General features: G+C 35.7%; 1 protein-coding gene across 1 annotated transcript in view; it reads right to left on the bottom strand.

Moving 5' to 3' along the window:
• Window positions 1-24: 24 nt before the first annotated feature.
• LOC106056592 (nuclear pore complex protein Nup205-like) overlaps window positions 25-16,165 on the bottom strand; it is a 43,895-nt gene continuing 27,754 nt past the window's right edge. The window contains exons 25-41 of the mRNA XM_056032182.1: window positions 15,301-15,548; window positions 14,214-14,405; window positions 13,709-13,928; window positions 13,442-13,540; window positions 11,225-11,376; window positions 10,067-10,261; window positions 8,418-8,533; window positions 5,221-5,365; window positions 4,116-4,248; window positions 3,935-4,008; window positions 3,623-3,815; window positions 3,430-3,510; window positions 2,294-2,457; window positions 1,591-1,705; window positions 1,330-1,464; window positions 932-1,104; window positions 25-423 (exon numbers count right to left, since the gene is read on the bottom strand). Of these exons, the coding sequence (XP_055888157.1) occupies window positions 337-423; window positions 932-1,104; window positions 1,330-1,464; window positions 1,591-1,705; window positions 2,294-2,457; window positions 3,430-3,510; window positions 3,623-3,815; window positions 3,935-4,008; window positions 4,116-4,248; window positions 5,221-5,365; window positions 8,418-8,533; window positions 10,067-10,261; window positions 11,225-11,376; window positions 13,442-13,540; window positions 13,709-13,928; window positions 14,214-14,405; window positions 15,301-15,548 (2,522 nt within the window). The 3' untranslated portion in view covers window positions 25-336. The remainder of the gene's footprint in view (window positions 424-931; window positions 1,105-1,329; window positions 1,465-1,590; window positions 1,706-2,293; window positions 2,458-3,429; window positions 3,511-3,622; window positions 3,816-3,934; window positions 4,009-4,115; window positions 4,249-5,220; window positions 5,366-8,417; window positions 8,534-10,066; window positions 10,262-11,224; window positions 11,377-13,441; window positions 13,541-13,708; window positions 13,929-14,213; window positions 14,406-15,300; window positions 15,549-16,165) is intronic.

The following is a 16,165-nucleotide window of genomic DNA, read 5'->3' as shown; positions in this document are numbered from 1 at the left end:
TTACATCCAAGATGTTGGAACAAGTTGTTAGAGTTCATAAAGTTTAATTGAATTAAAAAAATGAAGTTCACAAAATCACATTCCAAACATTTACAAAGTAACATATTCACAGGTACACCTGAAACACAGACACACTTGAAACAGGTTCTCTTCATTCAGACTTACAACTTTAAAACATACTATACAGATTGGTGCATGTTTCTATGAGACTTGACTTAAGACACATATTTGACTGGCATCAAGTCTGGATGCACTTGGATTAAAATAGACTTGAATCAGCTGTCCTGCTACATAGTTCCATCAATGACCAATGTAATTCAACAAGCTAATGACAGGCTATAATGTGTGAAGTTTTAAAACGCGTTTAATTCTCCTGGTAATTGCCTCAGAGAAACTGTAATGTGTTCTGTGTTGGCCATAGACCTGGAGAAGGAACAAGAACAATCATTACAGACTAGACAACAGACAAAATTTTTTGAAAATAATTATTGTGAATTCAAAGAGCTGGCCAAAACTTAAAACTTCAAAGAGATGTTAAGTAAAAAGTTCCTCTCCCAGAACTTTAAGGCAGAAAATATAAAGGTCATCTGTTTCTGTGGCCCTAGGTTAATGAGGGTGTCATGTGGCCAGCACAACAACCAACCACCTTTACTTTTCTCCAACTAATGTCAGGTACCCGTTACAGCTGGGTGGACTCAGAGACGCCCTAAAAATCTTGAAATAAAAAACATCACTATCTTCAGGATTCAAATCCAGGACCCTCCAGTTTGGAAGCCTAGCATTTTACAACGCAGCCAGCTAAAAGCCTCTAATATTCAGGAAGTCCTATAGAAATGTTTGTGCAATCCAAAGAGATCTAACCCTAACAAAAACCATGGGTCAAAAAAACCAGCATTCCTCAGAAATCCTATGAGCTAGTGATCAAGTCTACCTGGTCAACATTCTGCACTCTCTTAAAGAAAGTGTCATTCAGTATTGTGGGAGCTGCACTTCTAAGCTGCTCTATATTGGTACGTGAGACTCCTAGTGCCACCTGACTTAGTCCTGGACCCACCACTGGACTTCCTCCAGTCACACTGTCATCCAGCATTGAATCAGAGACACCTACACACACAAAAAAACAACAGATAAACGTTTATACAAGTCAATAACTTGACAACCATTACATAAGCTGAGAAACAAAAAGTGTGAAATAGATCTAACTTGATTGTGTAGTTATGGTGCATTTAAATGTGGGTTTATACTATGTAACATGGTGTCATATCAATGAATGTTTTCAATGCTCACAACTATTTCGGCCATTACACTCTTCTCTGTTGAACCAGTTACCTGTTAATTTTCTGATGCCTGTTCTGTGCCTTAAGAAACTAGGAGTGGACATTGAAGACTGGTCAGCAGGAATGCAGTGAACCAGGAAAAACTCCAGATGGCGCCAAATTATATACAAACAATTTTCTACAATATCTAAACACAAAAACTTGAGTTAAAGAAAACAAAAATGCTTCAAACATTTCGACCAAACAAGCAACAACTCAAATTGAACCATAGAATAAAAAAAACCTCTTAGTGATTCTCTCTGACAAAGGATACAAACATAGTGCTGAAGGTGCTGTGATTTCTGGGAGACAAGCTGGACAAGACGAGACTTGGCCAAGTCCTGCCGCTGTTGAGAGGACAACTTCTCAATGGACAGGTCACCACATAGCTGTAGAGAGAAACATCAAGTGAACATTGAAAATGACAATACACACATCTAAATGCAAGTAATGGCTAGCAAAGCAATGCAGGCCTAGCAGTGACCCAAGTGTTTTCCTATTTTCAGTTCTACTACCAATGATGACTGCACAAGAATTGACCATCTGAAATATATTTCAATTAACCTGAATATATGGGACGTAGGGCTGAATGGCAAAAAAACCACTTGGCCAACTACCAAGGAGGCTTGAGTTTGAGTCCTGACTCAAGCTGAATTGCATTTGCTGAGTTGGCACAAATACCTTCTCCCAGAGCACCCCCCCCCCTCCATATGTCCACAAAAGAGATTGGACCACATCACACTGACCATGCTATACCATGAAAGATTAGCTATATATATATTTATTTATATATCACTGAGAAAATGCTAAACAAATTACAACAAGACATGTTAGAAGATAAGTTTTTTTTTTCTAAAAAAAAAAATTTTTAATTATCCAGCCATCCCCTTTCTGTGCTTAAAACCAAAAAATGGAGTTTAATCTTGTTCTTTCAGAAACCACAAAAAGTCCCAGTTAAAAGAGCCCATATTTCATACCTGCTTCAGATCCTCTGCTGTCAACTCTGGTAATTTTTTCAGTTTGTAGGTCAGCTGATGATAGGAGTCGTAGACTACGTTGAAGTGACGAGCAGACTGCTGCAGCAACAAGACTATCACACCTAGTCCAAGCCTCCGGCCGACGCCAAGTGTCACTGACATGTCTAGAAAGAAAGTAAACACACGAATTTGCCATGAACAGAGCCCTAAAGATAAGGTTCCCGATATCCCATTAGGACCATGCCCAAACTGACTGCATGTTTTTACTAACACTTGATCAACTTTCCTTTTTTTTATCAGTCCAGTCTTGTATACACACTGTGAACAGCCACTTCAATTGACTAATCTTGTGAAACTCATGACAAGCTCCTAGGTCTACCACATAGCACATCTTTGTTAGCAGGAGGTTGTCACAGATTTAACTTTCATTTCAACCAATCTTTGCTCTTTTCTAAGTAATAACTTATAAGACTGTCTACATTAGTTTTTCTCAAACTGTAGTCTGCGGACCCCCAAGGGTCCACGAGACCACCAAAGGAGGTTTGCAGAAAGATGAAAATTGTTTACAATTAAAATAACTTCTTCACTAAAAGCCTTTTCACTTAGGGGTCTGTGGGCAAGTTTGACTATCTAAAGGAGTCCCCAGATCAAAAAAGTTTAAGAACCTCTGGTGTACATGAACAAAATAAAGAAAAAAAAAGCCCATATATTTTTTAAAGTATTTAATTGGTAAATAGAAATAAAACAATTTAAAAAAACAAAAAATACAATTAATTTAAAAAATTAAAAAATCTAATGTATGTTAGCAAATGTGTTTAAACTAATCTCCTTTTTTAGCAGACTTAAATGTTTTACAGCAGAATCTATTTGCCTAGATCTAGTTAAGAAATCAAAGATATGGCCCCTAAAACAAAAGGTCATCTTTTGATTCAAAATGTACATATAATCATGATATTGTCTACTTGGGATGAAATATATTAGAAAAAAACAAAAGTTATTTCTGGATTAATTTATTTCAAGGTTTTTCTCTGACTAAATTGCCCGGCATTAAGTCCCAGTCCATCAATGACATGTCTAATCACCCATGTGAGTACCAAAAGATAGCACTGAGAATTAAAAGTTGAGTAGGTACTCACCATCTAATTTACTTCCTTCTCTAAGACTGACTTCCTCTAGACTAGGACCAAATACTAAGTGTTGGTTCATACTGCTGTTGCCTGGGAGAGAGAGAGAGAGAGATCAGAGAATGAACGCCAAGTGCTGGGCTGAAATAACATTTAAACTATTATGAAAATTAAAAGGCTTTTTTTTCTTCTGAGGAGCACTGACCTATATCAGCAATAAGGCTGCGACAATATGCTGTCAAGTTGCAGGCCACTTCTTGGTAAAGGTGGAGAATACGAGCCGCATTATCATCCTCTGTGTGAGAACTGGCACTGTTGGGGGAGGTGACACGACTCTTCAGTTGCTTGGCAACTGTCTCTGGTGTCACATAGTGAGGTAACAGGGCAAGCATCTGATCCTAAAGGGAAACCAATCAATTCAAAGTGAAAGATTTGTCAACACATACAAGATGGTAATTTCAAACTTCTGAGAAGAATAAAAAAAAAAGACATTTTTAAGCAGACAATAATTTTTTACCTGCAGCTTCATGCGGAGAGATTTAAACTCCATATTGGCAGTGTCATGCTCTAATAAATCTGCTCCAAGTTCTCCTGGTGAGAATAGACAAGAAATATGAAATGTGAAAAAAAAACAAAAAAACTGTCATGTAAGAGTAATGGGTAAAAGAAAAATTATACTTTTAGTGACTAAAACTTACTGTGATAGTTAGCCCTGGCGATGACAGCTGTTGTAAGACTAAGTTCTAAAAGAAAAGCTTCACTCAAAGTTGGCTTCCTACTTCTCAAGATGGAGGTAAAGATGTCCCCATGGGAGATAATCAACAGCATCACCTTGCAAAAGAAACAAGACAATAAGACTTGTTGCTTGGGTAAGAGTTCAACTTCTCTATTCACAATGTCTCAAGAAAGTAGTTGGCAAGTTAATTTACTTGGAAAACTAACATGTTTTGTAGAGTCAGACTGTTCTCTGAGTTAGTCTAAATTTAGCAATGGGATTTCTATTGTGCAGTAAGTTTTCTTATTGCAAAGTAATTTTGGTTTATACAGCTTTCACTCTGGTTTGTAAGGTTGCAAAGTCATTACACAATAGAAACAGTGAAAAAAATAATTGTTTTAGATACTAATATCCTTACACTAAAAAAAAAAAAACTGATTAGAAAAGAAAAACAATCATTCACATTTTTTTAGCACCCAAAAAAAAAAAAAGGATGTTTTTAGCTAATTTTGCTTTGGGATTAATTTTGGAAAATATTGTTTTAAAATTATTTTGATTTTGAAGATATGACCTGCGATTTAACTTTATCAGACCACTGCACTGATTTACAGAATGGCGCTATGTAACTGTATTCATTTTTTGCAACATGTCTTGTACATTAATAAAAAAAAAGAGCCAGAATCTAAAAATAACTAACAAATCATAATTTGGTTTACCATGAAATATGTCTGAAAATGTGCAATGATTATGAACACAAGAGGTTGAGGTTTTTCACAACCTTCGAAGTTGATGGGTATTTGAGATGATGTAAGACTTGTATGAACATTTTATCAAGAAAATTTGTTGGGGGCAATTTACAGAGACAGAGTTACAACTTTATTAGAGCCTGAGCTAGATCAGTAATACAAAAAAAAAAGGGGTGGGAGGTACTCCAGAAACTTGGGTATCAGGACAGTTAGGTTTAGGGACTAAGGTCTGGTATGGTTTAGGAGGAGTTCTTGAACACTATATTTTAGTCAGGTATTTCAAAAACATAACTATTTCAATAAAACATTTCACACACAAAAAAAAAAACCAACAGAAATTACCTGCGTGGCAGCTTCCTTGTTTTCACCACCTAGTGAGGTCAACAAGGCTAGACAGAAACGTAGGACAGCCAACAGCAACAAGCGATATCTAGCTAGAGGGCTGGGTATTAGATCATCATCCTCATCATCAATGTGTTGTAAATAGCTGACAAGGAAAAAGAAAGTTTTTATTTTATAGGCAAAGTTTTACACAAGATTCAGGTTCACTGTTCACTGGATTTTATAAAGCGCCTTATATACAATTGTACAAAATTACAACAACTAAATAAAGTCTCTTTATATCCAACAATGCCCATGCAGAAAGAAAGTTTAATGTTAACTAGTGGATTTCGGTGTGAAACACAAACAATTTAGGTAGACACATTTTGTTTTTTTTTTATTACTAATGTAGAGACATGATAGAGGGGAAAGTGAAAGAGATGTAAACAAATGTTGACTATGACAGCACTCAGAAGACTGTCAGACACACAAATTTGAAGAATGTTGACTGCCAAATGTGATATTCTGACTGTTCCAATATACAATGTGGTCCTATGAAGTGTAATACAATGGGATCATTTCTTTTTTTCTAATTAACTATGTTAAGAGACATTTCTGTTACATAAAAGTTTAGGATATGCTTAATAAAATCATTTGATAACAAACACAGTTTGAATTTTTCAGAATCTTGTCTCTACATTAAAACAACAAGTGAAACTGAAGAAGAAAAAGAAATCTCTGTCCCATGTGTCAGCCCTGTGTCAGACTTTCTTATTGACTTTATGGAAAGTCAACTACAAACGGCTGCCAGTGATAGTTACTGTCCCTCTCATTTCCAAACAAGATATTATGAACTGAGCAATACCTTGTCCCCGAGAATGGAGGTGGGTTATATATAAACACAAGGAACACTATACATCAGATTTAAGAGCATCATGCGTAGCATTAATTGGCCTTTAAATACTTTTGAATACTGCTTAGCTCAGTGACAAACACATTGATAATAATAAACAGTTATAGCCATTGTTTAAAAATTAAAGTTATTTCTTAAATGTTTTATTGGACTTGCTCTGTCTTGAAGAAATTAATGGCCCTTTAAAACAGAAAGCTTAGTGTTTGTTTGTTTTTTTGTGTGGTTGCATGTCAGTTGGAGAGCATAAGACAATTGTATGTTTCTGAATAGTTTCAAGAGACTGGAAAGGTTTTTCAGATAGGACAGAGGACTATGCAGCCCGACAAATGTTTTTAAATTGTCTACTTTAGTAAGACATTGAAGTCTAAAAAAATTAATTCTAATCCACAACCTAAATCTCCTCTCATCATGAAATGTCCAAGTCTGTTCATACATCAGATAATTTGTAAAAATCAAAGCACAAATATTTTTTTTAAAACATGTACATTTATAGCCAGTATACATTTACACATCTAGAAATATGCTTCTTATAGTAGTATACACTATGAATTTCTGTAAAAATCTGAGAACAATAACAAATGTAACATCTATTGTTCATTTCACTGACACTCATCAGCAACAGCTGACATAGGTGTTGTATTTACTGTACCTCTAGTTAGTCCAAACAAGATACTGACAATACAATATCCTGCCCCTTAAAAGAGGTGATGGTATAAATGTTGAACATGTTAAAACAAAAAATGTACAACCCAAAAGTTTTTTTTCCAACAAGAAGAAATAAAATAACTTCCCAAACATTGGAAGCTTTTGAAAGTAGAAAAGACAAGGACCAAAAAAAGAAGAAAGAGTGAAGCTATCAATTAAAATGGATATATGCCATCAAATGAAGTAAAGCATCCTTTTCAGACCTTAGGATCTATGGGGGAGATCATGTAAAGGTCATCTGTTTCTATGGTCAATGGTTAACAAGGAGTATCATAGGGACAGCACAATGACCATCTGGCTTTGCTTTCCACAACTAATACAACTCAGGTAAGATAAGAAAAGTTTTATTGGTCCAATCTAATGGAAATTCAGCTTGGGGGGGAGGAGGTGAAAAGTCCTGAAATTACAAATTCCAGTCTTTACTAGGGTTTGGAATCAAGATGTCAATTTGGAAGCCAAGCCTTTTACCACTCAGCCATCCCCCCCCCCCCCCCACCAACCCATCCCACCCAAGTTAAATCATCGTTTCCAGATATATGCTTTAAATATTGCAATGTTTGATGCCTACATACTGAGATGAATAGAATCAAAACAAAAAAAATGATGATTAGCTAGCAACATATCTTTTATAATACAGACGTTACTTCAAATAAGAAGATGATTACGTCCTACGCATCATGCATGTTAGCCAATGACTTAAATTCTGCCAAGTCACTGGTTTTCCTGGCTAGCTCAGGCAACCCATTCCATGCTCTAATAGCACTAGGGAAGAAGGAGCATTTGTACAAGTTTGTCCTAGCATATTTGCGAAAAACAATTATTTCTATTGAGTTTTGATTTGAAGAAACTTTGGTTGTGGGCTTTGATGGATCAGAATGAATTTGTATTGAGCTATAACGATGAGTGTGTATTTAAAAGTAGTTGATCAAAGTATGTCACACAAATCAGTCACGTTCTTGACACAGGTCAGACAAGACAACGTGGGACTGAAATGTCCATTTGACTGTCCCTCTCATTAGTCCAAACAAGATATTTACAAGCAAAATATCCTGCCCCTTAAAAGAGGTTGACGTTATTTTAGTACCGGTACTAAAGGAACTGTGTGACTCTGTAAAAGCTCTCTATAAGTAAACAAATATCTAATTCATGCCCATAGGCTCACAAGGTTTGCTTTGTGCACATTTTTTACTTCATTTTTTGTCAGTTCAGCATGAAAATAACCCTTTATACACAAGTTGAATAATCTAATTATTTGACGTGTAAATGTTTGTTACAGAAACATGTTTGCTAATTTTCCCGCTACATTTATACTTGATCCCAGCAACTAAGTGGAAACAGGAACAGATAGTATATTCTAAATTTCACTCTGTTTCATACTTGACTCCATTTTTAACACTCTGTCTATAATACAACTCATTACATAAACAAGAAAATGACAAGTCAATTTCCTGCTGCTTACATAGTGCTGAGCTAACAACATGCCTACACTACTTAATATGTTTGTACAATTAAGGACATATAAAGAACCAAGTAACAACAAATACCATGTATACAGGCTAGTTAATTTGGACAATAACTATGGACTAAAACAAAGACTTACTCATCCACTTCTGGGCGAAGACTCAGCACTGAACAGGAAGCTAGTTTCTCCAAGGCTCCACCATGTAACAATGTACGAGCACCGTCAGGCATTTCTGCTACTCTGGTCAGTAACGCCTGCAAACAAAAAGGAAGATCAAAATTGTATTGTACAATTGGAGCAATAGTACTAGGTAGAACAAGTTAGATGAACGAGAGGTTAACAACACAAGTCCACATAAAGTATAGCTTATGTGTAATCTTCCTAGCATGATGTAAAAACACTTAATATAAAGATGATTTTCCCATTTTCTTCTCCTTCCTGAAGAACTGTCCATTATTTCCTGAACTCTAAGCAAGTAGGACTCGCAAGAGATTGGGGAGTGCTGTGTTTTTATTTAGGCCCTATGTCCCATGAGGAACACAAGGGACAGATGAAATAAGCAAGTATTAATAGAAGCATGGTGGTCATGGTGGAGAAGACTTAGGACAGAGGACTATGCATCCTGACAAATGTCTTCAAATTTTCTACCGTAGTATGATAGTGATGGAAGGCAGTTGAAGTCTAAAAAAATTCATTCAGATCCACAACCTAAGACTCCTCTCATCTAGAAATGGTGAAGTCTGTTCATACATCAGATAATTTGTAAAAATCAATGCACAGACACAAATTTGTAAAAAAAATGTACATTTAAAGCCAGCATACATTTACACATCTAAAAATATGATTCTTATAATAGAATACACTTTGAATATCTGTAAACCTCTTGAGAACAATAACAAATGTAACATCCATTGTCCATTTCACTGACACTCATCAGCTACAGCTGACATAGATGTTGTATTTACTGTACCTCTAGTTAGTCCAAACAAGATACTGACAACACAATATCCTGCCCCTTAAAAGAGGTGATGGTATAAATGTTGAACATGTTAAAACAAGAAGAAATGGTGTGTCAATAAAATAACTTCCCAAACATTGGAAGTTTTTGAAACTAGAAAAGACACGGACTAGCAAGAGACTGGTGAGTGATGTGTTTTATGGAGCCCCAACATTCCATGAGGAACACAAAGGGACAGATAAAATAAGCAAGTATTAATAGAAGCATGGTGGTCATGGTGGAGAAGACTTAGGTTGGAATCAGTGAAGTTAAAAATTTTTTATATTTGTGGTATTTCCTAGTAACAACCAGCCGAAATGTGTTCTTGACATTTGTGTGTTAAAAATAAAATTAATTTGGTTGCAGGATTAACTACATGATATCATCATTAGCTGAAACAAGTTAACTTAAGAACATGCGACCTTTAGTTTCCCAAGAGAACGTAACATTTTACCAATAACAAAGATTACTGTGACTGTCTTGTTAAAATAATAAAGGGGCTGTCACATAAACATAATTGAACTAATTATAAGTATAGTTCCCCTTTCAGACCTTGCGATCAATAGTGAAGATGATGTTAAGGTCATTTGTTTCTTTTGCCAACAGTTAACGAGCAGGGTGCCATGTGGCCAGCACAATAACCAACCGCCATTACTTTCCCAACTCAAGTCAGGTACCCATTAGAGTTGGATGGACTCCAGTCTTCACTGAGATTTGAACCCAGGACCCCAAGTTCAGAAGCCAAGCACTTAACCACTCAGCCATCACACCCCAAACTAGACATAGTTACCATTTTCGACTGAAAAATGTAGAGTGCTCTGAGATTGGCCGGATGAGGTGAAAGTATAGCCAGCAGCTGACCATCATCTTCTGATGCCACAGAGTCCACTAAGTGTTGTAGATATCCACGACCACACAGGAAGCTGAGCCAGGTGTGCTGGTGATCCATGGATATGATAGTGTCAAGCACAGACAGAGATAACATCTGAAAACATTGACGCTACACATTAGCCAAAAACCTACCATTACAATCAACACACAAATTAAATGGATTCAAATGATGGCTTTCTGTTGATCAAATTAATAAATTAATATTCCATTGAAACTTCAGTCTGAACTTTTGGCTTTATTTCATTGAGTTTATTTTCATGGAACTGACTTTCTCTACTTCTGGGACTACACAACAGAAATATTGAAAATGACAAAGCTATTGAAAGTGACAGAGCTATTGAAAGTGACAAGAGCTGTTAAAAATTCAAAAAGTAAAGCTGGTAATGGTGGATGTTTTTAAATGAAGTATTTTGAATATCTATGAACATAAAACATAACCTAAAAAAACTAATTTGAGGGGAGTTGGAAATGAAAATTTTACTTCCAAGGATAGACTCACATACAATATAGTAGACAAGATGTATTTTATAAACGAAAGTTTGATCATACTTGCAAGTGTACTATCACACAATTCCATCATTTAACAGACATAAGTCAGATATAATTGATAGAATTGTCCTTTTTACTGTACCTCAGATTAGTCCAAACAAGATATTGATTGGTACAATATCCTGTCCCTTAAAAGAGGTTGACATAAAGCAAATTGAAAATATACAGAAACATATTCACCTCCCCCCAACCAAATAAGTCTATAAATCTCTTATCAGTAGTATCATTTTTAATGGGGAAAAAATGTATTTATTGTTTCATTCATGCCCAGAAATGTGTTAATATGAAATTTTCAGTTAAACACACAGAAACATTTCACAGACATAAATAACAAAATCTATATTTTTGGGGGCTCAAGGACCACAGCTCTACATTTGAAAAAAATCAGGCACCACTTTTGACTTTTGTTGTTGCATTGACACTCTTAGAGTAAGATGAATTTATTTGCTTGCTAACCACTAAGAAGATGGCAGACGACCATCGCAATTCAACAGGAACCTAGACTTACTCGCCCAACATGATGTCCATCGCAGGCATCGCGGCTCAAAGTTTCCATGAAGCTGCTGCCGTAGGACGTGATGGTATCCATGTATTCTGTGGCTAATTTCTCATAGTCTGAATCGTCTCTCACCAACAGTTTTTCCATTCCTACTGAGCCAGCTTTAAATAGAGAACAAAATAATGGATTAAAACTAAACTAAAAGATATTGTGTCAATGCAACACTAATATTAAAGTAGAATTCAATGTCCTAATAGACTGTCTATAATGGACCTGATCTACAGTTTAATGGATCGGGCATTGAACACATAAAAGTATTAACACAGTTAATGCTGAAAGTAAAATACTGTGACACAATTCAGTCATTCAACTGACCCAGGTCAGCTACAGTTGACATGAATGTTGCCTAGGTTACTGTGCCTCTCATTAGTCCAAACAAGATACTGACTGTGACAATATCCTGCCCCTTAAAAGAGGTTGAGTTGAAATGGCGCATTAAAATAATGCTTAACAATGAGGTATAACAAACAAATATGGCTGTAAAAAAAAGATGATTTCTAAAATGTTAATTTCTTTTTTTAATTAATCTGCTTTTTATTTGTTATATTCTAGTCTGTATATTTTTCAGTTTATCTAGAAGACAAGTTTCAGAAACATGTTTTCTGGGGGCAACATAAATGATTAGATCAGCATCATTCTCCATTAATGTTAAAGTTAATTTTATTAATTGTTCAACGCTACAATCTGAATCACTGATAGCAAAGACAAACAGACAGAAAAACTCTTTTGTTCCCCTCACAATAAATTCATTAAATACATATCAACTATCTGTTAAAAACATTTCACATGTAAATTTTGAGAGAGTGAGGTTGTAGATGTTCATTTTGGTTTTCTATAGTGTAATGTTTTGTTTGATGTAATGCACAAACTGTAACACCAATTTCCTTATGGATAATAAAGATTGTTATTATAATAACTATTATTATTTGATAATTTTTTCCTCTCAGTAATTAAAACAAGATAACAACTAGAAGAATATTCTGCCCTATAAAAAGCCTAATTTTTTAAACAAAATGACCATTTAGAAACATGCCTGTGTTTTCGACAAGTAGATGTTTCCCTACAAAATGGTGCTGCAAGGTAGACTTTAACCAATGAGAAAATGAGGTGAAAATAGGGGATAATACTAGGCTGAATTACATCGTTAAAGTAAAAGTAAATTTCCTACTTCACGCCTAGCGATCTATAGTGCAGATGATGATGCGGTCATCTGTTTTTTTTGGCTAACGATTAATGAGCAGGCTGTCATGTGGCCAGCACAACGTCCAAATGCCTTTACTTTCTCCAACTTAAGTCAAATACCCATTAGAGTTGGGTGGACTCAGGAGCATCCTAAAAATCCAAAATCCCAGTCTTCACCAATATTTGAACCCAGGCCCCCAGGTTCGGAAGCCAAGCACTTAACCACTCAGCCAGCGAGATCCCCTGAATAAAGTCATTTGATGAATAGGAATTTCCATCAGACAGGAAATGATTATATGCTGTATGTATAGTTTTTGTCTCTTGAAAAAAAAAATAATAAAAAATTCTTCAATCATTTATTCCTATATAATATTAGCATACATTTAAAATGCAAAAAATGTACTGTACAAGTTTCATTTAGATTAACATTTTACTACTGTTACTATTGCTCTATATAAAGAGACAAGTCACAGATATGTTCTTGACAGTAGCAAATATAGTTTTGTGTGTGACACTATTCAGTCATTTCACTGACCCAGGTCAGCTACAGTTGACATGAATGTTGCCTAGGTTACTGTGCCTCTCATTAGTCCAAACAAGATACTGACTGTGACAATATCCTGCCCCTTAAAAGAGGTTCATGTCATGGGTATAACAAATTAGTTTCCAAACTTTGGAAGCTTAAAAAAAAACAATGTTGAAACATACCCCACAAAGACAAAAATATATTTTGAAATTGAAATGTTAAAACTAGATTTGAACAAGAACATTAATTTAATGAAGTCCATTTTGTTCTTTATCAGAGCTTCAGTAATCTTTTGTCTTCATTTTCACTAATTATTGCATTGTGAATGTTGTAATGAATGACTTTTGATAGACAGCACTAAAGCTTGGAGTCACCTCTCAAAAACAAAATAGAAGAAAGGGAGGTATGACCCACACACAAGGAGAGGAAACCAAACATGTCATAAATAAGAAACTAACCAGCATAGGTGTCTTGCACCGCTTGAGGTTTCTGAGCTATCTGCAGACAGTATAACAGAGCTCCATACAAGTTGACTCGAACTTTCTGAGTGCCTCCACCTGGACAAAAAGAAAACATGGTCAGACAGAAAACAAATACATTCGAGAATTCATTTCTTATGATTTAAAACAGGGAAGGGAAAACAAATCCTATAATTTCTTACTACTTTTTTTTTTTAAACAAATTTGAAATGACAATTTAAGCCTATGCTAAAAAAAAAAACTTACTAGATTTCTGTATATAATCAATGATGCCCCTCAGAACAATCTGCAAGGATGTTGAGACACTACTTCTTGAGCCTGCGTTTGAGCTCATCCAGAAGGGATGAGAGGAGCTGTCTGGGATGTTGGACGAAGGCAGGAAGCAGTGTCTGAGGTTAGCCATGAGTGTCAGGAGGACGTCTGAGACAAGAGATGATGCTTCAAAGCTGACATCATCCCCAGTAACCTACAATTACAACAATGAATATACATCAGTCACTCGCATTACACATTGTACTAAAATCAGCCTAGTGTACTTTGAAACTTTTTAGAGATTCATTTGCACAAGTATCTAACCTGTTAAACTCATTTGTCAAAAAAATTTAAACATTTAGCCTAGCCACCGTAAATTGGTTCAAGCTACCTTCAGTAATAGTTCTTGAACCATTTGCACAAGTATCTAGCCTGTTTAACTTGTGTCAAAAAAAAGAGTAAATATTTAGTCTGGCCACTGTAAATTAGTTCAAGATACCTTCAGTAATAGTTCTTGCAATAAGTCAATCAACAAGGCTTGACGGCGCTCCCCACTGAGCAAGTCCTGAGGTACAGACGTTAGAAGAACCTCCACAACTTGTCGCCAGGATTCAAATGCTCTCTTCTTTCTCTGCAGAGCCTCTCTGACTTCATTGTGAGCTACAACTGTCTCCAACACCATTTGAATCTCCTAATGAAGAAAACATTGTTTCAAATAGTTACTATGTAAGCTAGTGATCTAGATTCAGGATTCATCTTTATAAAAACACAAACAAAAAAACAGAACTTGTATGATATATACATGTAAAAAATATTGAAGTAAATGTACATTATTATTATAGCTTTTAAATAGCGCTATTTTCATGCTTATAGCATGCTCAGAGCGCTTTTGGTCCAATCTCATTTGTGGACCAGTGGGGGGAGGGGGTATCTAGGAGTTGGTTTTCTGTGCTGCCTTTAGGCGCTCAGTAAACACAACTCTACCCGAGCCGGGTGTCGAACCTCGAGCCCCCTTCTAGGTAGCCAAGCCAAGCCAAGTTCAAGCGTACTTGGCATCTCGACCACGCTTCCCACCATCATGAATAATATTGAAATATATAAATCTACTTTTTCAAAAGTATTCGTAATGATGAATAGCAATGTATTCTAACAGGTCAAATGCATGGCTGCCTAGTTGTTTGATATGCACTCTGGACAGTTGTTCAGTGGTCTCTCGTAGCTCTGCTTGAATGAAATGGCTATTGTTTTTGACCTAATAAACTTTTAAATGTTAGTGAGCTTTCCTTATGAATAAGGGTTCTTATCAAAAGGGTCCTTGAACACATAAGCTGTGGGAATGCACAGCCATAGAACATGTTAAACTAAATACTAGTTGTCATTATATCTTTACAGAAGGGATTATTGACTGGTCTCAATGGTCATGGATTCGAAACCTGCCTGCTGCCATCCCCTAGTCCTGTGGGAGATTTCGGCTAGGATGTTATTATGTTCAAATCTGAAGAAATACCCAAAAAAAAATTTAAAACATTTGACAAAAAACAAATATATTTCCTTGTGTCCATCCTCTACAAATTGTCAATATTTACCTCCATTATGTGAGGCCTCTGTCCAGCTACCATTGGACCTTGTTGATTGGCCAGTTCTGTCAGTAAGACTTGTCTCAAAGCTCTAACATCACAGTAGGTCACTCCATCTCTAGCCCTGGTCTCCAGACTCCTGACCAGTGCCTCTATCTGAGCCTTGTCAAAGAAATTTACATGAAGTGGGCTCGGGTAGCTCTGCTCAAATGAAATCGTGTCCAGAATTCCTAAAAGCCTTTGTCTGAATTGTTTCCCTTTGGAATAAAAAATATATAAAAAAAAAGATTAAAACATCCAAAGGTTTATCCGCTTCAAAAATCGTAAAACACTATTCTATAAATTCAACATTGGCTAAAAAAAAAATAACAACAGATTAATATCGTATTTCTTTGGATATTGTTTTTGACCTGATAAACTTTTAAGTGTGAAAAAGGGTTCTTATCAAAAGGGTCCCTGAACACATATGCTAGGGGGGAGTGCAAATCTATAGAACATGTTCAACTATATACCAGTTGTGATTCTATCTTTACAGAAGGGATTATTGACTGGGCTCATTAAAAACAGCAGCTGAGCTCACAAGGTCAATGGAGAAACAAAGTTTCATTCCCATTATGAGGCTAACATGCTTAGTCCTTGGAAACAGTAACCGCTGAAATCTGAAAGATAATGAAATCCTAGCCCACATTGTTATGAGAAAGGTTTTCTTATATATACTTAATTAGGAATATCAGGCTTAAAAAAAACAACTTATCTAGATTAAATAGCTACTCTAGGATTAACTGAAATTTAAATAAAAATATGCATATTACTCTAGACTAAATTAATAAGCACAATTTTAAAAGCCAATGTTTTCATATCCTATGTTTAAGCA

The sequence above is a fragment of the Biomphalaria glabrata genome, chromosome 6 (assembly GCF_947242115.1).
Source record: "Biomphalaria glabrata chromosome 6, xgBioGlab47.1, whole genome shotgun sequence".
Taxonomy (NCBI): Eukaryota; Metazoa; Mollusca; class Gastropoda; family Planorbidae; genus Biomphalaria; species Biomphalaria glabrata.
The sequence above is the reverse complement of the archived record's forward strand: the minus strand, read 5'-3'. Positions and strand labels throughout refer to the sequence as shown.